The following is a 27,058-nucleotide window of genomic DNA, read 5'->3' as shown; positions in this document are numbered from 1 at the left end:
AAAATTTCTCAGGTATTTTAGAAGGTGAAAAACTGAGTCACATGGGGTGTGCAGCCAGTACATTCTGAGTCCAAAGCCCAGATAAAGGAGTAGAGTTACATCAGGAAGGGTATCTGGCATGAAAAAGCACACACAACCATGTAGATGATAAATCAAATTTCCATACCGGCTCAGTCAAGGCCTGTCTTAACAATGATCGCCACTGGTGCTGTTGCCCAACAGGGTGCCAGTGGAAATTGGGCTACTGCTGGGGAAAGAAGAAGAAGAAGAGGAGGAGGAGGAGGAGAAGCAGAACTTGTCCAGAGATGGCAAGAGAGGAAAAAACTAGAATGGTGAAAGTGAGAGTTGGGAATTGGAATGTAGGCAGTATAACTGATAAAGAGAAAGAGATGGCTGATATGATGGAGACAGGTTGACATATTGTGTGTGCATGAGACAAAGTGGAAGGGAAGTAAGCTCAGAAATATCAGAAGTGGTTTCAAGTTGTATCATGGTGTGGATGGGAGGAAAAATGGTGTCGGGGTCATATTAAAGGAACACGTTAAGAGTGTGTTGGAGGTTAGGTGAGTGTCTGAAAGGTTGAATGTGAAGTTGGAAATTGAAGAACCAATGATGAATGTCATCAGTGCATATGCCTTGCAGGTAGGTTATGAGAAGGAGAAAGGAGACTTCTGGAGTGAGTTAAATGGGGTGGTGGAGAGTGTACCCAAGCATGAAAGTGTGGTGATTGGAGCAGAATTCTTGGCCATGTTGGTGAAGTGAACAGAGGTGATGAGAAAGTATTGCATAGGTATAATGTTAAGGACAGGAATGTGGAAGGGTAGATGGGAGTAGATTTTACAAAAGGATGGAAATGTTGTGAATGGTTGAGGAAAAAGGAGCACATGGTGGCACAAGAGTAGAGGAAGGTGCACACAGGTGGACTTCATTCTTTGTAGAAGATGCAGTCTAAAAGAAGGCAGAGATGACAGTGGTGGCAGGGGAGGTTGGAGCTAGACAGCATCAGATAGGTGTTTGTAGGCTGACTTTAGAGGTGAAGAAGAGGACGGGGGGAGATCTCAACAACGGATGAGATGGTGGAACTGATGGATGAAACTTCAGAGAAATTCGAGAGGAGGTGAGACAGGCACTGGATTGAGGTGAAGCAATTTTGGACAACTGGAAATGTACTGCAGATGTTGTGAGGGAGACGGGAAGGTACTGGTTATTACATCTGGACAGTGGAAGGAAGACAAGGACACTTGGTGGTGGACTGAAAATGTTCAGGAAACGCATAAGGAGAAAGAGGTTGGCAAAAATGAATTGGGATAATTGGAGAGATGAAAAAGTAGACAGCAGTACAAGGAGGTGTGGCATAAATTAAAAAGAGAAGTGGCTAAAGAAAAGGCATATTGTGAGCTGTACAGGAAGTTAAACACTAAGGAATGAGAAAGGACTTGTTCTGATTGGCCAGACAAAAGACCGAGCTGGAAATGGATGTAGATGGTAATGTGCCGACAAGCAAGAGTGTGTTGAGAAAGTGGAGGGAATATTTGAGAAGCTGATGAATAAAGCAAATGAGAAAAGGCTGGGTAATGTGGAGAGAGGGCATCAGGAGGTGCAAGGGATTAGTAAGGGTGAAGTCTGGGCAGCTATGAAAAGGATGAAGAGTGGAAGGCAGTTGGTTAATGGTGCTCCAGTGGAGGCATGGAAATGTTTAGGAGAGATGGTTGTGGAGTTTCTAACCAGACAGTTAATGAAATTTTGGAAAGTGAGCGGATGCCTGAGAAGTGGAGAATAGGTGTGGTTGTTCTGATTTTTAAGAACAAGGGTGATGTGCAGAATTGCAGTAATTACAGAGGCATAAAGGTGATCAGCCACAGCATGAAGTTATGGGACAGAGTAGTAGAAGCTAGGCTTAGAAAACAGGTGAAGGTGTGGAACAACTATATGGCTTTATGCTGAGAAAGAGCATACAGATGCAATGTTTGCTCTGAGAGTGCCAATCAGAAGTATGGAGAGGGCTAGAAGGAGTTGAATTGTGTATTTATGGGTTTTGAGAAAGCTTATGATATGTAGGGTTCCAAGAGAAGAGCTGTAGTTTTGTATGAGGACGTTTGGAGTGGTAGAGAAGTATGTGAGGGTGGTGCAGGATATGTACAAGGACAGTGTGACAGCGGTGAGACGCGCAGTCGGAATGACAGATTATTGAAGTTGGAGGTGTGATTACATTGAGGATCAACTCTGAGTCCTTTCTTGTTTGTGATGTGGATGGACAAGAATAAGAGTCTCCATGGACTATGATGTTTACAGATGACTCTGATCTTGGAAAATTTGACAAATCCCTATCTTGAACATTGAATGAATTTTGAAAAATTTAGAACCCTGTCAAAAAAGATCACATTTCTTTCATGTTGACAGCGTTATGTAGGATGGTATTTCATATCAACTGACAAAGCTTGATTGGATCTGATTCAGATTACAGATTTTATGGCCATTTGAATTTAACATTGAAAAGCCCATTTGGTGTGCATTTTACATGATATCTCAATCAAAAGTGCTTCTTCAGTCACTCTCATTTTTACCTCCGCCATTGAAGTTGGAGGAGGTTATGTTTTCGCCCGTTTGCCTGTTTGTGAATGCTGTGGAGGTCACAGTTTTTCTTATATCGTTATGAAATTTTTACTGAAGATTCATATCCTGACAGGCAAGACATGATTCAGTTTTCAAGGTCATAGATTAAAGGTCAAATTCAGGAAAAATCTTGGAAAATTAGAGAAATCCCTATATGGAACATTGAATTAATTTTCAAAAATTCGTACCCTGTCAATAAAGATCACACTTTCATATTTGGAAGGGTTATGCAGGATGGTATCCTTAATCGACTGACAAAGTTTGATCTGGATTACAGATTTTGTGGCCATTTAAATTTACATTAAAATACCAATTTAATATGTCATTATATCTTAAACATGCCTCAATCACTCTCAGATTTAAAAGTGAGGTGCAGACTGGCACTCACTATTGCGTGTCAAAGTTTGGTCTGCATTTCATCCGGATTGTGGATTTTGTGGACATTTGAATTTAATATTGATAAGCCCATTTGGTGTACATTTTGCATTTTAGCTCAATCAAAAGTGCCTCAGTCACTCTCATTTTTCTGTTATGGATTTACCAACACCACCAAAATAGGATTGAAGTTCCAATTTTATGTTTGTCTGACTACCAGTTATCAGTCAGAAACCAAATAACAAAAAGCAATGACAGATTGTGCATAGCCAAGATAACCAATGTTCTGTGAACATTATCTGAAAAATAATTCAGAAACCATCCATCCATCCATCCATCCATTTTCTTCCGCTTTATCCGGAGTCGGGTTGCGAGGGCAGCAATTCAAGCAAAGCCGCCCAGACCTCCCGATCCATACACACCTCCCCCAGCTCCTCTGGGGGAACCCCAAGGCGTTCCCATGCCAGCCGAGAGATGTAGTCCCTCCAGTGTGTCCTGGGTCTTCCCCGGGGCGTCCTCCCAATGGGACGTGCCCGGAACACCTGTCCGGCGAGGCGTCCAGGGGGCATCAGGAAAAGATCCCGAGCCACCTCAACTGACTCCTTTCGATGTGGAGAAGCCGCGGCTCGACTCTGAGCTCCTCCCGAGTGACCGAGCTCCTCACACTATCTCTAAGGGAGCGCCCAACCACCCTGTGGAGGAAACTCATCTCGGCCGCTTGTACTCGCGATCTCGTTCTTTCGGTCATGAGCCAAATCTCATGACCATAGGTGAGGATCGGAACATAGATCGATCGGTAAATCGAGAGCTTTTCCCCCCTACTCAGCTCTCTCTTCACCATGACGGTCTGATACAGTGACCGCATCACTGCAGATGCTGCACTGATCCGTCTGTCTATCTCACGCTCCATCCGTCCCTCACTCGTGAACAAGACCCCGAGATACATAAAATCCTCCACTTGAGGCAAAGACACTCCACCGACCTGAAGAGGACAAAGCACCTTTTTCCGGTCGAGAACCATGGCCTCAGATTTGGAGGTGCTGATTTTCATCCCAGACGCTTCACACTCGGCTGCAAACCGCCCCAGTGCACGCTGAAGGTCCTGATTTGACGAAGCCAACAGAACCACATCGTCCGAAACAGCAGAGACGAGATTCTGTGGTTCCTACCAGACCCTCTCTACACCTTGGCAGCGCCTAGAAATTCTGTCCATAAAAATAATGAACAGAATCGGTGACAAAGGGCAGCCCTGGCAGAGGCCAACATGCACTGGAAACAGGTTGACTTAATACCGGCAATGCAAAACAAGCTCCTGCTGCGGTCGTACAGGGACCGGATAGCCCTTAGCAAAGGACCCCGGACCCCGTACTCCCGGAGCACCCCCCACAGGGTGCCCCGAGGGACACGGTCGAACGCCTTCTCCAGATTCACAAAACACATGTGGACTGGTTGGCGCGAACTCCCGTGAACCCTCGAGCAACCCGATGGAGCGTGTAGAGCTGGTCCAGTGTGCTGCGACCAGGACGAAAACCACACTGCTTCCCCCTGAATCCAAGGTTCGACCATCGGTCGAATTCTCCTCTCCCTACTTTGGAATAAACCCTTAACGGGGAGGCTGAGGAGTGTGATCCCCTATAGTTGGAACACACCCTTCTTAACAGAGGGACCACCACCCCGGTCTGCAATTCAGAGGCACTGTCCCCGATCACCACCGATGTTGCAGAGGCGTGTCAGCCAAGACAGTCCCGACAACATCCAGAGACTTAAGGTACTCAGGACGGATTTCATCCACCCCAGGAGCCTTGCCACCGAGGAGCTTCCTAACCACCTCGGTGACTTCGGCCTGGGTAATGGATGAGTCTGCCTCTGAGTCCCCAGTCTCTGCTTCCTCTTCGGAAGACGTGACAATGGGATTGAGGAGATCCTCGAAGTATTCCTTCCACCGCCCGACAACATCCCCAGTCAGGGTCAACAGTTCCCCACCCACACTGTAAACAGTGTTGGTGAAGAGCTGCTTCCGCCTCCTGAGGCGTCGGACGGTTTGCCAGAATCTCTTCGAGGCCGACTGATAGTCCTCCTCCATGCCTCCCCGATCTCCTCCCAGACCCGAGTTTTTGCCTCTGCGACCGCATGGGCTGCGGCACGCTTGCCTGCCGGTACCTGTCAGCTGCCTCCGGGGTCCCACCTACCAACAAAGGTAAGTAGGACTCCTTCAGCTTGATGGCATCCCTTACGTCTGGCGTCCACCACCGGGTTCGGGGATTGCCGCCGCGACAGGCACCAGAGACCTTGCGACCACAGCTACGAGCGGCCGCATCGACAATGGAGGTGGAGAACATGGTCCACTCGGACTCCATGTCTCCAACCTCCCCCGGGATTCTGGGAGAAGCTCTCCCAGAGGTGGGAGTTGAAGACCACGCTGACAGAGGGTTCCGGCCAGTCGTTCCCAGCAGACCCTCATGATACATTTGGGCCTGCCAGGTCTGACCGGCTTCCTCCCCTCCCAGCGGATCCAACTCACCACCAGGTGGTGATCGGTCGCGACAGCTCTGCCCCTCTCTTCACTCGAGTGTCCGAGACACGTGGCTGAAGGTCAGATGATGCTACTACAAAGTCGATCATCAACCTCCGGCTTAGGGCGTCCTGGTGCCACTGGCACTTATGGACACCCTTGTGCTCGAACATGGTGTTCATGATGGACAAACTGTGACTAGCACAGAAGTCCAACAACTGAACACCACATGGGTTCAGATCGGGGAGGCCGTGCTTCCCGATCACCCCCTCCAGGTCTCACTGTCGCCGGCCCACAGTGGGCATTGAAATCCCCCAGGAGAACAATGGAGTCCCCAGTCGGAGCGCTGTCTAGTACCCCTCCCAGGGACTCCAAGAAGGTCGGGTACGCTGCACTGCCGCTCGGCCCGTAGGCTGAGACAACGGTGAGAGACCTGTCCCCGACCCGAAGGCTTAGGAACGCCACCCTCTCCTTCACTGGAGTGAACTCCAACACATGGCGACGGAGCTGGGGAGCAATAAGCAATGCGACCCCAGCTCTCCACCTCTCCCCGTGGGAAAAATGAGGCGTCCAGCCCTCTCCATGAGTTGGGTACCAGAGCCCAAGCTGTGTGTGGAGGTGAGCCCGACTATCTCTCAATCTCCCGCACAAGCTCAGGCTCCTTCCCCCCATGCGAGGTGACATTCCACGTCCCAACAGCCAGGGGCTGTGAGCATGGACTGGGCCGCCGGCCCACCCGCCCTTGACCGCCACCCAATCCTCTCTGCACCCGACCCCCATGGCCCCCTCTGCAGGTGGTGAACCCACAGGAGGGCGAGCCCACGTCGCTCTCTTGGGCTGAGCCCTGCCGGGCCCCATGGGCTAAGGCCCAACCACCAGGCGCTCGCGCGGGAGCCCCAACCCCAGGCCTGCCTCCAGGGTGGGGCCCCCGCTCTGCCATACTGGGTGACGTCTTGGTCCTTGAATTTTTTACTGGTCATGGAGGTTCTGAACTGCCCTTAGTCTGACCCGTCACCTAGGACCTGTTTGCCTTGGGAGACCCTTCAAGGGGCACAAAGCCCTCGACAACATAACTCCTAGGATCATCCGGGTACGCAAACTCCCCCTCATGATAAGGTGGCAGCTAGAGGGGGAATTCAGAAACCAAAAAAACCTGACACCACCACAAAAAACTTTGATTTAAATACATACTCCTGACATTTGATCACATCTAATTTCACTGATGAAAAGCCAGTTCTAACAGGACTTTGACCTTGAAATTTTTTTTTTACAAAGTTTACAAATTTTAGTGGAATTTGAAACTAGTTGAAGGCGGAGGTTCATGGTGTACGAGCGCAGTGTTCTAGTTTTTGTTTTCTTTTTTAGATGCAGCTACTTCTTCTACAGGACATTCTGGATATCTTGAGGATTATCTTGGTATAGTTTGTAGTTGTTCAAGAATGTATTTTATTCCTTTTGACAGAATAATGCCTTGTCCTGCAATCTCATGTAGCTAGAGAGACTTTATTTACCATTAGCACTTGGATGCAAGGATTGGGTACATTGGAATTCTTGTGCAGAGCTCACAAGTAAACAAATATAAAGATACAAATGTATGAAAAGTATAACAGTATGAAAATGATACCCAGTGCACATATATACACACATACTCAACAAAATATAAACGCAACACTTTTGGTTTTGCTCCCATTTTGTATGAGATGAACTCAAGATCTAAAACTTTTTCCACATACACAATATCACCATTTCCCTCAAATATTGTTCACAAACCAGACTAAATCTGTGATAGTGAGCACTTCTCCTTTGCTGAGATAATCCATCCCACCTCACAGGTGTGCCATATCAAGATGCTGATTAGACACCATGATTAGTGCACAGGTGTGCCTTAGACTGTCCACAATAAAAGGCCACTCTGAAAGGTGCAGTTTTGTTTTATTGGGGGGGGGGGGGGGATACCAGTCATTATCTGGTGTGATCACCATTTGCCTCATGCAGTGCAACACATCTCCTTCGCATAGAGGTGATCAGGTTGTCAGTTGTGGCCTGTGGAATGTTGGTCCACTCCCCTTCAATGGCTGTACTACGTTGCTGGATATTGGCAGGAACTGGTACACGTTGTCGTATACGCCGGTCCAGAGCATCCCAAACATGCTCAATGGGTGACATGTCCGGTGAGTATGCCGGCCATGCAAGAACTGGGACATTTTCAGCTTCCAAGAATTGTGTACAGATCCTTGCAACATAGGGCTGTGCATTATCCTGCTGTGCATATCTCTGTGCATTCAAAATGCCATCAATAAAATGCACCTGTGTTCTTCCTCCATAACAGACGCCTGCCCATACCATAACCCCACCGCCACCATGGGCCACTCGATCCACAACATTGACATCAAAAAACCGCTCACCCACACGACACCACACACGCTGTCTGCCATCTGGCCTGAACAGTGTGAACCGGGATTCATCCGTGAAGAGACCACCTCTCCAACGTGCCAAACACCAGCGAATGTGAGCATTTGCCCACTCAAGTCAGTTACGACGACGAACTGGAGTCAGGTCGAGACCCCGATGAGGACGACGAGCATGCAGATGAGCTTCCCTGAGACGGTTTCTGACAGTTTGTGTAGAAATTCTTTGGTTATGCAAACCTATTGTTTCAGCAGCTGTCCGAGTGGCTGGTCTCAGACGATCTTGGAGGTGAACATGCTGGATGTGGAGGTCCTGGGCTGGTGTGGTTACACGTGGTCTGCGGTTGTGAGGCTGGTTGGATGTACTGCCAAATTCTCTGAAACGCCTTTGGAGACGGCTTATGGTTGAGATGAACATTCAATACACGAGCAACAGCTCTGGTTGACATTCCTGCTGTCAGCATGCCAATTGCACGCTCCCTCAAATCTTGCGACATCTGTGGCATTGTGCTGTGTGATAAAACTGCACCTTTCAGAGTGGCCTTTTATTGTGGGCAGTCTAAGGCACACCTGTGCTCTAATCAGCATCTTGATATGGCACACCTGTGAGGAGGGATGGATTATCTCAGCAAAGGAGAAGTGCTCACTATCACAGATTTAGACTGGTTTGTGAACAGTATTTGAGGGAAATGGTGATATTGTGTATGTGGAAAAAGTTTTAGATCTTTGAGTTCATCTCATACAAAATGGGAGCAAAACCTATATATATATATATATATATATATATATATTATATATATATATATATATATATATATATATATATATATATATATATATATATATATATATATATATATATATATATATATATATATATATACAAAGAAGTTGCACAGTTGTATTCCAACACATTTCTAACAAACATAATTTCAATGTGCTTCTATGGACAAATGCACAGCATGTTCCATTCAAAAGACAGTAAGTACCTCAACGTCTTGGCAGGACATTATGCACCTCTAGTGCCTGATTTTTGGTTTTAACTACTGATCACTCATGTTAGCAGATGTGCTCAGGATTCTAGACAAGGCACTTAATTGCTGTTGAATAACTTGCAGAAATAGTACGTTCAGTAATCTGATATTCTAGATGTTTCATATGCCTGAGCATGGGACCTAAAGGACGGACATTAAACTGTTTAACTTAAAATAGTGGCAGGCTGAGGCTACCAGTCTGTAATAAAAGCCTACATACAGTAAGTACTTGAGGGCATGCTAGCCGTGGTTAAAAAGGGAAGTTGTTGCCTCCAAATGTTTGAGTTTAGCTAACTCCAAAATGAGTAATCATTTGGACATGATAAACACTTTTGTTTAAAAGTAAAATAAGCTTATTTAATTTGAGTAAATCAATTTACATGTTTACATGTAGTAGTGTCAAAAAATTGTAAACATGTTGAACCATGATACACTAAAGTAGTGATTAACTATGTTTACGTGGACAGCCATTATCTTCTTGACCTTATTCTGAATAAGACCATAGTTAAAGTATAGTGTTTACACTGGTTTTTAAAGAGTATTCCATTCATTCAGTGCATCCAGAAAGAATTTGCAGTGCTTCACTTTTTCCACATTTTATGTTACAGCGTTGTTCCAAAATGGAGGAAAATCATTTCCCCCTCAAAATTCTTCACAACTGCTCATAATGACAGCATGTTTTTTTGTGTGCAATTTTTGCAAATTTATTTTAATAAAAACTTAAGAAATCATGTGTACATAAGTACTCACACTCTTTGCTCAACACTTTGTTGATGCACCTTTGGCAGTAATTACAGCCTCAAGTTTTCTTGAATATGATGCCACAAGTTTGGTGCACCTATCTTTGGGCAGTTTTGTCCATTCCTCTTTGCAGTACCTCTCAAGCTCCATCAGGTTGGATGGGGAGCGTCGGTGAACAGCCATTTTCAGACTCTGGCTGGCCACTCAAGGACATTCACAGAGTTGGCCTGAAGTCACTCCTTTGATATCTTGGCTGTGTGCTTAGGGTCATTGTAGTGCTGAATGATGAACCATCGCCCCAGTCTGAGGTCAAGAGCGCTGTGGCGCAGGTTTCATCCAGGATGTGTCTGTACATTGCTGCATTCATCTTTCCCTCAGTCCTGACTAGTCTCTCAGTTCCTGCTGCTGAAAAAACATCGCCACAGCATGATGCTGCCACCACCATGCTTCACTGTAGGGATGGTGCCTTGATTCCTCCAAACATGACACCTGGCATTCACGCCAAAGAGTTCAATCTTTGTCTCATCAGACCAGAGAATTTTGCTTTTCATGGTCCTTCAGGTGCCTTTTGGCAAACTCCAGTCAGGCTGCCATGTGCCTTTTACTGAAGAGTGACCAGGGTTGGGGCCAGGAAGCAGAGTTGTAGTCTTACACACCTCTCTGCAGCTTCTCTCCCCCTGCCATCCCCTCATTACCCCATCCCCGTAGAGACGGTGCCTGCTCCCAGACCACCAACAACCAGCAAAAATCTATTTAAGCATAAAAATTCAAAAGAAAAAATAATATAGCACCTTCAACTGCACCACAGACTAAAACAGTTAAATGTGGTCTATTAAACATTAGGTCTCTCTCTTCTAAGTCCCTGTTGGTAAATGATATAATAATTGATCAACATATTGATTTATTCTGCCTAACAGAAACCTGGTTACAGCAGGATGAATATGTTAGTTTAAATGAGTCAACACCCCCGAGTCACACTAACTGTCAGAATGCTCGTAGCACGGGCCGAGGAGGAGGATTAGCAGCAATCTTCCATTCCAGCTTACTAATTAATCAAAAACCCAGACAGAGCTTTAATTCATTTGAAAGCTTGTCTCTTAGTCTTGTCCATCCAAATTGGAAGTCCCAAAAACCAGTTTTATTTGTTATTATCTATCGTCCACCTGGTCGTTACTGTGAGTTTCTCTGTGAATTTTCAGACCTTTTGTCTGACTTAGTGCTTAGCTCAGATAAGATAATTATAGTGGGCGATTTTAACATCCACACAGATGCTGAGAATGACAGCCTCAACACTGCATTTAATCTATTATTAGACTCTATTGGCTTTGCTCAAAAAGTAAATGAGTCCACCCACCACTTTAATCATATCTTAGATCTTGTTCTGACTTATGGTATGGAAATAGAAGACTTAACAGTATTCCCTGAAAACTCCCTCCTGTCTGATCATTTCTTAATAACATTTACATTTACTCTGATGGACTACCCAGCAGTGGGGAATAAGTTTCATTACACTAGAAGTCTTCAGAAAGCGCTGTAACTAGGTTTAAGGATATGATTCCTTCTTTATGTTCTCTAATGCCATATACCAACACAGTGCAGAGTAGCTACCTAAACTCTGTAAGGGAGATAGAGTATCTCGTCAATAGTTTTACATCCTCATTGAAGACAACTTTGGATGCTGTAGCTCCTCTGAAAAAGAGAGCTTTACTCAGAAGTGCCTGACTCCGTGGTATAACTCACAAACTCGCAGCTTAAAGCAGATAACCCGTAAGTTGGAGAGGAAATGGCGTCTCACTAATTTAGAAGATCTTCACTTAGCCTGGAAAAAGAGTCTGTTGCTCTATAAAAAAGCCCTCCGTAAAGCTAGGACATCTTTCTACTCATCACTAATTGAAGAAAATAAGAACAACCCCAGGTTTCTTTTCAGCACTGTAGCCAGGCTGACAAAGAGTCAGAGCTCTATTGAGCTGAGTATTCCATTAACTTTAACTAGTAATGACTTCATGGACTTTCTTTGCTAACAAATTTAACTATTAGAGAAAAAATTACTCATAACCATCCCAAAGACGTATCGTTATCTTTGGCTGCTTTCAGTGATGCCGGTATTTAGTTAGACTCTTTCTCTCCGATTGTTCTGTCTGAGTTATTTTCATTAGTTACTTCATCCAAACCATCAACATGTTTATTAGACCCCATTCCTACCAGGCTGCTCAAGGAAGCCCTACCATTATTTAATGCTTCGATCTTAAATATGATCAATCTATCTTTGTTAGTTGGCTATGTACCACAGGCTTTTAAGGTGGCAGTAATTAAACCATTACTTAAAAAGCCATCACTTGACCCAGCTATCTTAGCTAATTATAGGCCAATCTCCAACCTTCCTTTTCTCTCAAAATTCTTGAAAGGGTAGTTGTAAAACAGCTAACTGATCATCTGCAGAGGAATGGTCTATTTGAAGAGTTTCAGTCAGGTTTTAGAATTCATCATAGTACAGAAACAGCATTAGTGAAGGTTACAAATGATCTTCTTATGGCCTCGGACAGTGGACTTGTCTCTGTGCTTGTTCTGTTTGACCTCAGTGCTGCTTTTGATACTGTTGACCATAAAATTTTATTACAGAGATTAGAGCATGCCATAGGTATTAAAGGCACTGCGCTGCGGTGGGTTTGAATCATATTGTCTAATAGATTACAATTTGTCATGTAAATGGGGAATCTTCTTCACAGACTAAAGTTAATTATGGAGTTCCACAAGGTTCTGTGCTAGGACCAATTTTATTCACTTTATAATGCTTCCCTTAGCAGTATTATTAGACGGTATTGCTTAAATTTTCATTGTTACGCAGATGATACCCAGCTTATCTATCCATGAAGCCAGAGGATACACACCAATTAGCTAAACTGCAGGATTGTCTTACAGACATAAAGACATGGATGACCTCTAATTTCCTGCTTTTAACTCAGATAAAACTGAAGTTATTGTACTTGGCCCCACAAATCTTAGAAGCATGGTGTCTAACCAGATCGTTACTCTGGATGGCATTTCCCTGATCTCTAGTAATACTGTGAGAAATCTTGGAGTCATTTTGATCAGGATATGTCATTCAAAAGCGCATATTAAACAAATATGTAGGACTGCCTTTTTGCATTTACGCAATATCTCTAAAATCAGAAAGGTCTTGTCTCAGAGTGATGCTGAAAAACTAATTCATGCATTTATTTCCTCTAGGCTGGACTATTGTAATTCATTATTATCAGGTTGTCCTAAAAGTTCCCTAAAAAGCCTTCAGTTGGTTCAGAATGCTGCAGCTAGAGTACTGACGGGGACTAGCAGGAGAGAGCATATCTCACCCGTGAGGCCTCTCTTCATTGGCTTCCTGTTAATTCTAGAATAGAATTTAAAATTCTTCTTCTTACTTATAAGGTTTTGAATAATCAGGTCCCATCTTATCTTAGGGACCTCGTAGTACCATATTACCCCATTAGAGCGCTTCGCTCTCAGACTGCGGGCTTACTTGTAGTTCTAGGGTTTGTAAGAGTAGAATGGGAGCAGAGCCTTCAGCTTTCGACTCCTCTCCTGTGGAACCAGCTCCCAATTCAGATCAGGGAGACAGATACCCTCTCTACTTTTAAGATTAGGCTTAAAACTTTCCTTTTCACTAAGGCTTATAGTTAGGGCTGGATCAGGTGACCCTGGACCATCCCTTGGTTTATGCTGCTTTAGACGTAGACTGTGGGGGGGGTTCCCATGATGCACCGTTTCTTTCTCTTTTTGCTCCGTATGCATCACTCTGCATTTAATCATTAGTGATCGATCTCTGCCCCCCTTCTCGGCATGTCTTTTTCCTGGTTCTTTTCCTCAGCCCCAACCAGTCTCAGCAGAAGACTGCCCCTCCCTGAGCCTGGTTCTGCTGGAGGTTTCTTCCTGTTAAAAGGGAGTTTTTCCTTCCCACTGTGGGCCAAGTGCTTGCTCATAGGGGGTCGTTTTGACCGTTGGGGTTTTTCATAATTGTTGTATGGCCTTGCCTTACAATATGGAGCGCCTTGGGGCAACTGTTTGTTGTGATTTGGCGCTATATAAGAAAAAAGTTGATTGATTGATCACTGAGTTTAGATGGACGCCCAGCTCCAGGAAGAGTCCTGGAGATGATTACAGATGATGGAGGCCACTGTGCACATTGGGCCCTTCAATGCAGCAGAAATGTTTCTGTACTCTTCCCTAGATTTGTGCCTCGAGACACTCCTGTCTTGGAGGTCTACAGACAATTTCTTCAACTTCAATTCAGTTATTTGTATAGTGCCAAATCATAACAGAGTTGCCTTAAGGCACTTCACATAAGTAAGGTCTAACCTTACCAACTTCCCTGCACACAGGCCACAGTGCTAAGTGTTATGAAAATGTGAAACATGTTTTTTTTTTTTACATTTTTACAAATTTATTGAAAGAAAAAAATCACATGTATGTAAGTATTCACAGCCTTTCCCATGAAGCTCAAAATTGAGCATCCTCTTACATCCTCTTTCCACTGATCATCTTTGAGATGTTTCTACAGCTTAATTGGAGTCCACCTGGGGTAATTCTTTTCAGTTCAGTTGATTGGACATGATTTGGAAAGGCACAACACCTGTCTGGGGAAGGGTACACAAACATTTCTGTTGCTTTGAAGGTCCCATTGAGCACAGTGGCCTCCATCATTCATAGATGGAAGAAGTTGGGATCCAGCAGGACTCTTCCTAGAGCTGACCCGCCCATCGAAGCTGAGCGAGTTTGAGAGAAGGGCCTTAGTCAAGAAACCTGATGGTCACTCTCTCAGAGCTCCAGCATTCCACTATGGAGAGAGGAGAGCCTTCCAGAAGGACAACCATCTCTGCAGCAATCCACCAATCAGGTCTGTATGGTAGAGTGTCCAGATGGAAGTCACTCCTTAGTAAAAGGCACATGGCAGCCCACCTGGAGTTTGCCAAAAGACAACCTGAAGGACTCTCATACCATGAGAAACAACATTCTCTGGTCTGATGAGACAAAGATTGAACTCTTGGTGTGAATGCCAGGCGCCATGTTTGGAAAAAAACAGACACCATCCCGACAGTGAAGTGTTGGTGGCAGCATCATGCTGTGGGGATGTTTTTCAGTGGCAGGAACTGACTAGTCAGGATTGAGGCAACGATGAATGCAGCAATGTACAGAGACATTTTAGATGAAAACCTGCTCCAGAACGCTCTTGACCTCGACTGGGGCGACAGTTCATCTTCAGCAGGACAATAGGGTTGGTGATGGTCTCGTGGTTAGGCGTTGGGCTTGAGACCAGAAGATTCTCCGTTCAATCCCAGCCTGACTGGAAAATCACTAAGGGCCCTTGGGCAAGGTCTTTAATCCCTGTTGCTCCCGGTGTGTAGTGAGCGCCTTGTATGGCAGACTATATTGCATTATTGTAAAACGCTTTGAGTGGAGTGAATGTCAGGCATTATTGTAAAGCGCTTGAGTGTCTGATGCAGATGGAAAAGCGCTATATAAATGCAGTTCATTTACAATGACCCTAAGCACACAGCCAAGATATCAAAGGAGTGGCTTCAGGACAACTCTGTGAATGTCCTTGAGTGACCCAGCCAGAGCCCAGACCTGAATCCAATTGAACATCTTTGAAGAGATCTGAAAATGGCTCTGCACTGACGCTTCCCATCCAACCTGATGGAGCCTGAGAGGTTCTGCAAAGAGGAATGGGCAAAATGCTCAAAAATAGGTGCACCAAGCTGTGGCATCGCAATTACACCCAGGACAGGATGCCAGTCTGTCACAGGGCCACAAACATTCACATCCACTTGCACACCTACGGATAATTTAAAGATTCCAATCCACCTAACCCGCATGTCTTTGGATGTGGGAGGAAACCGGAGCACCTGGAGGAAACCACGCAAACACAGGGAGAACATGAAAATTCCACTCAGAAAGGCCACAGACCTTCTTGCTGTGAGGCAACAGTACTAACCACTAAGCCACCGTGCTGCACAATTATAACATGAAAAAGTTATTTAAAAATAACTTTTTTCATGTTTTTATTTTGGTGTGTTGTGAGTAGAATTTTGAGGGGAAAAATGAATTGACTACCTTTTGGAATAAGGCTGTAATATAACAAAATGTGGAAAAGTGAAGGGCTGTTAATACTTTCTGGATGCACTGTATTTAAAACTAACTTCAAATATTTAGGTTGTGCTGACTTATTTTTGAGTTCACAACAACAAAACGAGGGCAATTACTTGGTTCAGTCTTTGGAGTTCTGCTAACTTAATTGGATTTACAGTATTGGTAGACAATAGCTCTCCATGCACAACCGTTCTGGGATTCAGGCTTGAACCAAGATGCATAACAGCTTAGGTGTTGCAAGATTTATAGGAAAAGGTTTTATTAAACACCTATCTCAGTATAAGGAAAACAACTATTGCACCCTGTGTCAAACATTGATCAATGTTTAATGTCACTATTTTTGCCATCAGTTCAGCTATGCTTGAATAATTGTTGTAATCTGCCAATACATTGTGGTTTTAGGCTGGATGCTGTGCAAAGTGAAATAACAGATCACAAGACTTCAGTGCCCTGTCATCATTGAGGTCATTTGCCGAAACAAATGTTCACATTCAAAACTTGTGCTGAAAGCAGCAGTTGGCCTAAAAGTGTGGTCTGAGTTTGTAACAGTGTTGACTAATGCATCCCTGTGTGTGCAGGCCACTCTTTTCTTTCTGCATCTGATGGTGCTGGAGCTGGTGGTGGGTGTGCTGAAGACTGGAACCCCAGTGATCACCATCAGCGATGGACTCACATCCATATCCGCTGGATGATCTCCAGACTCCCGCAGTGAGTGCATCAACACTTCATTTACATGTCAGAGTGGAACAGGAACAGTTTAGGTCAGTAACCAAGAGTAATCAATCTCTAATTTGAAAAGTTCATTAAAAAATATAGTTCAACAATCAATTGTTGAACTTTCTGAAATGCATCATATACAGTAAATGAAATTTTCACATACATGTGAACGTTCTGAAAATGAAAACTCTAAAGTCACAGATAATTTTAAAAGGGTGTTCTGCAGGTGCATCTCCCCTCTTTTTTCCTCTCATTAAATTTGTCCATTTTAAATTTTAGTTTTTTGCTCAAATGATGGCATCTCATAAAACCTCACTCTGTATAGATTTGAAGTCGCTGTATACAGTGTTGATGCTCGGTGGCCATCTCATCCATGAAGTTTTACACCAATTCATATCAAATATCAAACAAACTTTTGTCTAAAGTTGGTTGCATTGTCTGTCTACATGACGTGGTACATATTACATATTGCATCCAGCCTTGTTGATTTGTGTCTGGCGGCATAAAACATGAACACTGGGTAATCAATTTTCTGTTCAGTAGAGTAAGACCGGCACAGTGTAAAAAATCAATGCTGTGCTCTGTCAAGGATGGACCCTGCAAATGTGTCATCTTCAGGCAACTAGAGGGAGAATTCACTGTTGTGACAGAAAAAACTGGATGAATGGGTTTTATCCAAAAACATGATATGAAATGGAGCAGCTCAGCTTTGTCACCCTCTTACTTGTTCTCTTTTTGCATTGTGGATTTTGGATAGAGATGATCCCTGAAATGTAAAATGCTGTGGTTGCTCATGTAAGCAGTAAGAGGCAACGTCTTATGCATGTTTGCCAAACACAGGACTAAATTTAATCTGCTTGAGGTGCAGACGCTGTCATACAGCAGTCTCACACAGTTTTCATTTGTGGCTTTAATTTAGTGTCTAAAGCTGTATTCAGACGGGCTTACTTTTATATGGGGTGGCCATAAATATTACAGATGTCCTGCGGTAAAATTACATTACTCCACCTCCCCATATAAAATCAAACCTGTCCGAATATGACTCAAAGATTTATTGATGTAGAACTAGTAAAAACTAGCACAGATTTATTGTGTGAAATTTTGCCTATATTGTGTTTTTGTCTTTTTAGTGACTTTTACCCAGCACACATACAGCACATTAAAACTGACTTCTGGGTCTTAACAAGCAGCTCAAGAAGAACAGATGAATATGCTATGCTGTCACACTGTGTTACTGTGCTGCTTCCAGGTTGCTGATAAGAGGCTGTGAGCTGACCACTTACATGTATGTGTGGGACTGGTACCATGTGGTGGAACTGCCCTGGGATTCACCGTGGACCTGGTGGTTCACCTTCCTTGGAGTGGATTTTGTTACTATTGGGTTCACCGCTTCTCCCACGGTAAAAGGCACAAGAAACTTGTGTGCGTGTGTGTGTCTTTTCTGTCCCCTTCACTTAAACTGATAATCGGATATATTGTTGTGGTGGTGGTGGCGGGGGGGAGGGGTGTATATTGTTATCACTCAATATAATATATGTCATATTGTTCAAATTGCTGAGCTAACGCAAATGCCTATTGCTCACATAAGTAGAAGTATGCAACACAATTACCTTCTCAGCTGTCACAGATGTGCGCAAGTTCCTAATTTATGCTTTCAGGAAGGTGGTGAAATAGTCATCCATGAACACAAGTGTCCGCTTCCTACTCATCCAGTTTTTTTTTGTTTTGTTTTGTTTTTTTGTTTTTTTTTTATTTCAATCATAGCTCAGAGATGCACTCTGAACGTGTGTGTGTGTGTTGGTGTGACGCGGTGAAGGTGAGGTATCATAAAATGCTTTGAGCATCTGCTTCATATAGAAAACGTAGATAAATGTAACCCATTCACATTTACATATGTGAAGCTGTATGGCCTTTTAAGTTTTACAAAACTGACAAAATTTAGTTTCTACTGAAATTCAAGCAGTATAGTGTCTGTTATTTTTGAAACGTGCTGTAAAATTACAGCTCATTTTAATAAAGAGAAGATATTTATTTGGGTGGAATTCCATAACAAATATTTCATGTTCCTTTTAACACCGTCCTGCAGGAGCAAGTGCATGTGCACATGCACGAGATTTGAAATTACCAGAATTTAAACCTTTGACCTCACATGATGCATGTACATGGGGAATGCATAGTGACATCTATAAAATGACTTGTAACTTCAGAGGTATTGTAAAGTAAGTAAGTCCCTTCAGCTGCTCCCTTGTTTTCACTCAGGGTCACCACAGCAGATCCAAGGTGGATCTGCATGCTGATTTGGCACAAATTTTATGCCTGATGCCACTCCACATCACATGGAGAAATGGGCAGGGGTAAGTTTTAACCGGGAACCTTGCGCATTAACCATAAAAGCAGTGGTTTTAGATTTAGAAATGTTTATTTCTCTACCATCTCTACTGGTGGTTGGCTCTCACTGCGGTATTGTATCACTTCCTGTTCCGGAGCACAGCGGTGTTTTTCTGTGTCTGTTAGCTGTTTAATCTGCGCAGTTAGATTGATCTAGTTATCTAGATTACGATTTGTTTCCCAGTGTAATCTTTACGTGCCTTAACTAAAGCACTCCTTCTGCTGAATCACCTCTAAATTATTTACACATTATTCACTTTGTGTGTTTTTAGGAATCCGCTAGGTTGCGTAGCTACTAGCTCTTAGCCGATTTAGCATGGCGGCTTCTCATGTCTCTCCCGCACTTTTCTGCTCTGGGTGTGAAATGTTAGTTATTCCTCGGCCTCCTTTAGCAGTAACGGTACTTGTAATAAGTGTAGCTTATTCGTAGCTTTGGAGGCCAGGCTGGGCGAATTGGAGACTCGGCTCGGTGCGGACCAAGGTAGCTTAGCCGCCGTTAGTTCCCCCCTGGCAGATCCCGAGCAGCCGGGAAAGCAGGCTGACTGGTGACTGTGAGGAGGAAGTGTAGCCCTAAACAGAAGCCCCGTGTACACCGCCAACCCGTTCACATCTCTAACCGTTTTCCCCACTCGACGACACACACCGCCGAGGATCAAACTCTGTTATTGGTGACTCTGTTTTGAGAAATGTGAAGTTAGCGACACCAGCAACCATAGTCAACCATGTTTAGCCGCATGTTCTCCTTGAATTGCTGGCTGTCTGAGTGGTGTCCAAAAAATGAGGTGGGCTTCATAGATAATTGGCAAAGCTTCTGGGGAAAACCTGGTCTTGTTAGGAGAGACGGCATCCATCCCACTTTGGATGGAGCAGCTCTCATTTCTAGAAATCTGGCCAATTTTCTTAAATCCTCCAAACCGTGACTATCCAGGGTTGGGACCAGGAAGCAGAGTTGTAGTCTTACACACCTCTCTGCAGCTTCTCTCCCCCTGCCATCCACTCATTACCCATCCCCGTAGTAGAGACGGTGCCCTGCTCCCAGACTACCAATAACCAGCAAAAATCTATTTAAGCATAAAAATTCAAAAAGAAAAAATAATATAGCACCTTCAACTGCACCCACAGACTAAACAGTTAAATGGGTCTATTAAACATTAGGTCTCTCTCTTCTAAGTCCCTGTGGTAAATGATATAATAATTGATCAACATATTGATTTATTCTGCCTAACAGAAACCTGGTTACAGCAGGATGAATATGTTAGTTAAATAAGTCAACACCCCGAGTCACACTAACTGTCAGAATGCTCGTAGCACGGGCCGGGGCGGAGGATTAGCAGCAATCTTCCATTCCAGCTATAATTAATCAAAAACCCCAGACCAGAGCTTTAATTCATTTGAAAGCTTGTCTCTTAGTCTTGTCCATCCAAATTGGAAGTCCCAAAAACCAGTTTTATTTGTTATCATCTATCGTCCACCTGGTCGTTACTGTGAGTTTCTCTGTGAATTTTCAGACCTTTTGTCTGACTTAGTGCTTAGCTCAGATAAGATAATTATAGTGGGCGATTTTAACATCCACACAGATGCTGAGAATGACAGCCTCAACACTGCATTTAATCTATTATTAGACTCTATTGGCTTTGCTCAAAAGTAAATGAGTCCACCCACCACTTTAATCATATCTTAGATCTTGTTCTGACTTATGGTATGGAAATAGAAGAACTTAACAGTATTCCCTGAAAACTCCCTTCTGTCTGATCATTTCTTAATAACATTTACATTTACCTCTGATGGACTACCCAGCAGTAGGAATAAGTTTCATTACACTAGAAGTCTTTCAGAAAGCGCTTGTAACTAGGTTAAGGATATGATTCCTCTTTATGTTCTCTAATGCCATATAACAACACAGTGCAGAGTAGCTACCTAAACTCTGTAAGGGAGATAGAGTATCTCATCAATCGTTTTACATCCTCATTGAAGACAACTTTGGATGCTGTAGCTCCTCTGAAAAAGAGAGCTTTAAATCAGAAGTGTCTGACTCCGTGGTATAACTCACAAACTCGTAGCTTAAAGCAGCTAACCCGTAAGTTGGAGAGGAAATGGCGTCTCACTAATTTAGAAGATCTTCACTTAGCTGGAAAAAGAGTCTGTTGCTCTATAAAAAAGCCCTCCGTAAGCTAGGACATCTTCTACTCATCACTAATTGGAAGAAAATACGAACAAACCCCAGGTTTCTTTTCAGCACTGTAGCCAGGCTGACAACGAGTCAGAGCTCTATTGAGCTGAGTATTCCATTAACTTTAACTAGTAATGACTTCAGGACTTCTTTGCTAAACAAATTTTAACTGTTAGAGAAAAAACTTACTCCTAACCATCCCAACGACGTATAGTTATCTTTGGCTGCTTTTCAGTGATGCGGTATTTGGTTAGACTCTTTCTCCCGATTGTTCTGTCTGAGTATTTTCATAGTTACTTCATCCAAACCATCAACATGTTTCATTAGGACCCCCATTCCTACCAGGCTGCTCAGGAAGCCCTACCAGTTATTTAATGCTTCGATCTTAAATATGATCAATCTATCTTTGTTAGTTGGCTATGTCACCACAGGCTTTTAATGGTGGCAGTAATTAAACCATTACTTAAAAGCCCTCACTTGACCCAGCTCTCTTAGCTAATCTATAGGCCAATCTCAACCTTCCTTTTCTCTCAAAAATCTTGAAAGGGTAGTTGTTAAACAGCTAATGACTCATCTGCGAGGAATGGTCTATTTGAAGAGTTTTCGTCAGGTTTTAGAATTCATCATAGTACAGAAACAGCATTAGTGAAGGTTACATATGTATCTTCGTTATGGCCTCGGACAGTGGACCTCATCTCATGTGCTTGTTCTGTTAGACCTCAGTGCTGCTTTTGATATGTTGACCATAAAATTTTATTACAGAGATTAGAGCATGCCATAGGTATTAAAGGCACTGCGCTGCGGTGGTTTGAATCATATTTGTCTAATACGATTACAATTTGTTCATGTAAATGGGGAATCTTCTTCACAGACTAAAGTTAATTATGGAGTTCCACAAGGTTCTGTGCTAGGACCAATTTTATTCACTTTATACTGCTTCCCTTAGGCAGTATTATTAGAACGGTATTGCTTAAATTTTCATTGTTACGCAGATGATACCCAGCTTTATCTATCCATGAAGCCAGAGGACACACACCAATAGCTAAACTGCAGGATTGTCTTACAGACATAAAGACATGGATGACCTCTAATTTCCTGCTTTTAAACTCAGATAAAACTGAAGTTATTGTACTTGGCCCCACAAATCTTAGAAACATGGTGTCAACCATATCCTTACTCTGGATGGCATTACCCTGACCTCTAGTAATACTGTGAGAAATCTTGGAGTCATTTTTGATCAGGATATGTCATTCAAGCGAATATTAAACAAATTATTTAGGACTGCTTTTTTGCATTTACGCAATATCTCTAAAATCAGAAAGGTCTTGTCTCAGAGTGATGCTGAAAAACTAATTCATGCATTTATTTCCTCTAGGCTGGACTATTGTAATTCATTATTATCAGGTTGTCCTAAAAGTTCCCTAAAAAGCCTTCAGTAATTCAAAATGCTGCAGCTAGCGTACTGACGGGGACTAGAAGGAGAGAGCATATCTCACCATAGTTGGCCTCTCTTCATTGGCTTCCTGTTAATTCTAGAATAGAATTTAAAATTCTTCTTCTTACTTATAAGGTTTTGAATAATCAGGTCCATCTATCTTAGGGACCTCGTAGTACCATATCACCCAATAGAGCGCTTCGCTCTCAGACTGCAGGCTTACTTGTAGTTCCTAGGGTTTGTAAGAGTAGAATGGAGGCAGAGCCTTCAGCTTTCAGGCTCCTCTCCTGTGGAACCAGCTCCCAATTCAGATCAGGGAGACAGACACCCTCTCTACTTTTAAGATTAGGCTTAAACTTCCTTTTTGCTAAAGCTTATAGTTAGGGCTGGATCAGGTGACCCTGAACCATCCCCTTAGTTATGCTGCTATAGGACGCTAGGACTGCTGGGGGGTTCCCATGATGCACTGTTTCGTTCTCTTTTTGCTCTGTATGCACCACTCTGCATTTTAATCATTAGTGATCGATTCTCTGCTCCCCTCCACAGCATGTCCTTTTTCCTGGTTCTCTCCCTCAGCCCAAACCAGTCCCAGCAGAAGACTGCCCTCCCCTGAGCCTGGTTCTGCTGGAGTTTCTTCCTGTTAAAAGGGAGTTTTTCCTTCCCACTGTAGCCAAGTGCTTGCTCACAGGGGGTCGTTTTGACCGTTGGGGTTTTACATAATTATTGTATGGCCTTGCCTTACAATATAAAGCGCCTTGGGGCAACTGTTTGTTGTGATTTGGCGCTATATAAAAAACATTGATTTGATTGATTGATTGATTTCTTGCTAACTTTAACAAAATATGTGGGATTAAATTCATACAGATGTACTGTGGGGCCAACAAGTATTTAGTCGGTCCCTGATTGTGCAAGTTCTCCTACTTAGAAAGATGAGAGAGGTCTGTAATTTTCATCATAGGTACACCTTCAACTATGAGACAAAATAAGAAAAAAAATCCAGGAAATCACATTGTAGGATTTTTTAAATCTGATTTTTACAATTTGATCTGGTGTCATTGGTGCATAAATAACAATAGTAAAAAGGAAAACAACAAAAAAATACTTCTGCAAGAAGTAAATTTGCTCTTTGAAGATGAAACCCTAGATTGAAAAATGTTCTGAATCACTTTTTCACATTTTATTGTTTAACTGAAGCTGTGGTGGTGACGATGATCGTTGATTAATATTGCTTTGCTGCTTTTCTCTCTCTCCTCTCCTTTTCCCTCTCTTTTTCTCTCTCTCTGTCTGTGAGGGAATGAGAGGACTCTTCACTCTTTCACCGCCTTTGCGGCTTATTTGCGCAAACTTTGGAAACATGAAGGCTTTCATCTGTAAAATAAAGCCTTAATGTGTCACTAGCTACACAGGCAGAAGGAGCTCTTTTTATTGGAAGACTTTGACGGAGTTTTTGTTCTTTCACTGAGAGACCACGTGCTGTCTACTCTGCAGCTGCTGCACTGTGGCTCTGCTCGGCTGGCTGCTGGTAGGGGAGGGTGAGAGCAGGCAGCAGTGCGTTCAGCACAACAGCCTGGCTGGATTAAAAAATATTCTGGACCACGGCGCAGTATATAACGGCGCTGTGATAACACTATAATGGCGCAGTGCCATTGTTCGATTGTCTGGGGAGAACCCTGTATATATATCAGAACTACTGGCTGCTGCTGCTCCTCTTGTTCCTGTTCTCTTGCTTCCTGTTACCCCTCCTCCCCCTGAGTGAGGAGTTGTACAGTCAGCCTTGGGGCCAAAGGCATTTTTAACCTATTGATTTGGGCTAGAATCTGTTTTTTTCAGAGTTGTCCAGGGTGAGAGGCACTGAGCAAGTGTGGGATGCTGGGGCTGCTTGCAAGTCCCCGACTGAGTACTGCTATTTGGAATTTCCCCCGTAATGAGCGGGCTGCTTCCATGCGACTTTGTGTTGCAGAATTGAACTGTTGCTTGTGCATATGCACCAAACAGCAGCTCAGAGTATCCAGCCCTTTTGGAGACTCTGATTGGATCCTGGAAAAGTTTCTGATGGAGACTCCTTATTGTATTTGGGGACTTCAATGCTCAAGTGAGCAGCAGTCGAGAAACCTGGAGGGTAGTGATTGTGGGTGGGTTTTTGCTAATTTTTTTGGCCTTGTGGTCAGGTCCATAAGTATTTGGACAGTGGCAAACGTTTGTAATAATACGTCCTCTGTATGCCACCACAACAAAGAGTTTTAATGAAGTAATGGCACTGAACATGTAATAGACTTTCGCTTCCATTCAAAGGGGTCTACTAATAAAACCTCACATTTAGCAATTTTGGAATTGCAGCCATTTTACCCAAGGCCAAATTATGGCCATCTGATATTGCGAAGGCCTTCCGTCCATCCATCCTTGCTCAGCATAAGTCCATTCCTATTACTGCTAGGGTCTTCAGATTCACAGTGAACATCTTGGCCACAGAACTTGGGACAAGTTCAAAGATGGCTAACCTTGACGTATTTTAAGAGGTCAAAGGTCACTTCTGTTTCCTGTTTTTATGGTCATATGGCTGAGGGTATTTTAGCGTTGTTATATTTATATATAGTTTGAACAAACTGACTGCTAATAAGTACCTAATCACACTCATAGCTTTATCTCATAGATAGGTTTGCTCTGTTTTCTTATATGAAAACCCTTGTGTTAATTGTGTTTTTAATTATTAATTTATGTTTCCTCTCCTTCTGGTAAATGGTAAATGAACTGCATTTATATAGCGCTTTTCCATCTGCATCAGATGCTCAAAGCGCTTTACAAATAATGCCTCACATTCACCTCGATGTGAGGGTACTGCCATACAAGGCGCTCACTACACACCAGGAGCAATAGGGGATTAAAGACCTTGCCCAAGGGCCCTTAGTGATTTTCCAGTCAGGCTGGGATTTGAACCGGTGATCTTCTGGTCTCAAGCCGCCTTAACTACTAGACCACTACCATATTTAGGTAGAAAAGCTTTCTGGTGCAAGGCCATACCAGTGCATCTGTACTGCACCTGAGCGCTATTAATTTTTAGACCAATTTCAGATTTCCATTGCTTGGGGCACACAAATGAATGAAAGTGGTCTTGCAAACCAACAAACTAGCAGTAAACACTTATGTAGCACTATGTCAGGGCTGCCTAAATCTGCTTCAGGAGGGCACCTACCCTGCATGGTTGTTGTTGTTTTTTTTTCTTCTTCTTCTTTTTTGCCCTCACTCTCCCTCATCATTTCACAGCTAAGACAAGTACGCTCAGCCAATGAGGACTTGGGAAACACCAGAGTGTAGTGATCAGGTGTGAGTAGAGCAGGTACACGTGACACCATGCAGGGTAGGTGCCCTCTAGGAGCAGATGATATCAGTCCTGCACTCTGCAGTGATTTCTGTCAGGTGGAAGATAGGGCCCCTTATCTGTGAAGTTTCTGTGAACTTGTTGTACACTGTGATGGTTTGGTCAGAGTTTTGCTATCCTGGTCCATCTCTGCTACTAACAGTAACTGCAAAACCATCTGATGATAAATGGCTGCAAAATGTTGATTTAGTTGCCATCTCTGCAGGGAGGAGTCATGCAGAGAGCAAACACATCATGCTTTCCTGGACATTGCAAAGGAAGCAATTATTTTGGAGTTGTATCCAGCTGGCTTTGAGCTGTGCAGATGTGAGAGGCCATGATCTCCAGAGAGCTGTGGTCTTAACTCAGGGTCACCACAGCAACAAGCTGCATATAGTCATAGCTCAAAAGCAGCATCACTACAAAAAAGTTCCAAAAAATGGAGACAGTGTTTCTGTCGTAGCTGGTTGATATCTTTTAAAAACACACAACTTCTTTCTATGTGTTTTGGTTGACCAGCTGTTGGACCGCCACACAGCGCAGAGGAAGAGGGGTATTTATTTGTGGGCTGTGCTGTTGTTTATTTGTGTCAGTGGCACATTGAGCTGCCAGTAGTCGCCTCTACATATTTTGGATGAAAGTTTTCTGCCACTGTGTTGATGTTAAGCTGTGGCTAAACAGAAGCTATGTTTCCTAACCATCCACTGCAGCTTGCCATGAATTGCCCAACAAGAGTTTATGATAACTGGAGACATACCCTTCAAACGAACAGTCAGCTTTAACAATGTGGGCCATTTTTCCCTTTTTGTGGACTTTGATTTGAAATGCAAACTGGATTGGATTGGAGTTTTTTTTTTTTTTTTTTTACTCTCACTAGTGTGGCAGATCATATGTTAAATGCCATTATTGTTATGGTGGGGTGCAGGTGCTCTCTGAAGAACTGAAAAAATGCATGATAGAATCTTTGTTGTCAGATTGTGTTTTGAGTACTTTGCTGCATGTATTTACAGACTGCGGACCTTGTTAGAGGCTTCAGTCCCTGACTGCAGATGAAGGTCGTAATGATCTTGAACAAAACTGCAAAGCCCTAAACATCTCCCCTTTGGCTGCTTAAAGAGGAATCAGAGCACTTTATTTCTGGAAATCTGGATTTCAGTCCACTACTGTGG

General features: G+C 43.4%; 1 protein-coding gene across 1 annotated transcript in view; it reads left to right on the top strand.

The window, feature by feature from the left end:
• Positions 1-27,058, top strand: part of agmo (alkylglycerol monooxygenase) — a 164,352-nt gene that overhangs the window by 22,468 nt on the left and 114,826 nt on the right. Inside the window, 4 exon segments of the mRNA XM_034173636.1 lie at positions 16,403-16,511; positions 16,514-16,532; positions 17,791-17,903; positions 17,906-17,941. Coding sequence (XP_034029527.1) covers positions 16,403-16,511; positions 16,514-16,532; positions 17,791-17,903; positions 17,906-17,941 — 277 coding nt within the window.

Source organism: Thalassophryne amazonica, chromosome 7, assembly GCF_902500255.1.
Source record: "Thalassophryne amazonica chromosome 7, fThaAma1.1, whole genome shotgun sequence".
NCBI lineage: Eukaryota > Metazoa > Chordata > Actinopteri > Batrachoidiformes > Batrachoididae > Thalassophryne > Thalassophryne amazonica.
Note: the sequence above shows the minus strand (reverse complement) of the source record. Positions and strands in the feature narration are given on the sequence as shown.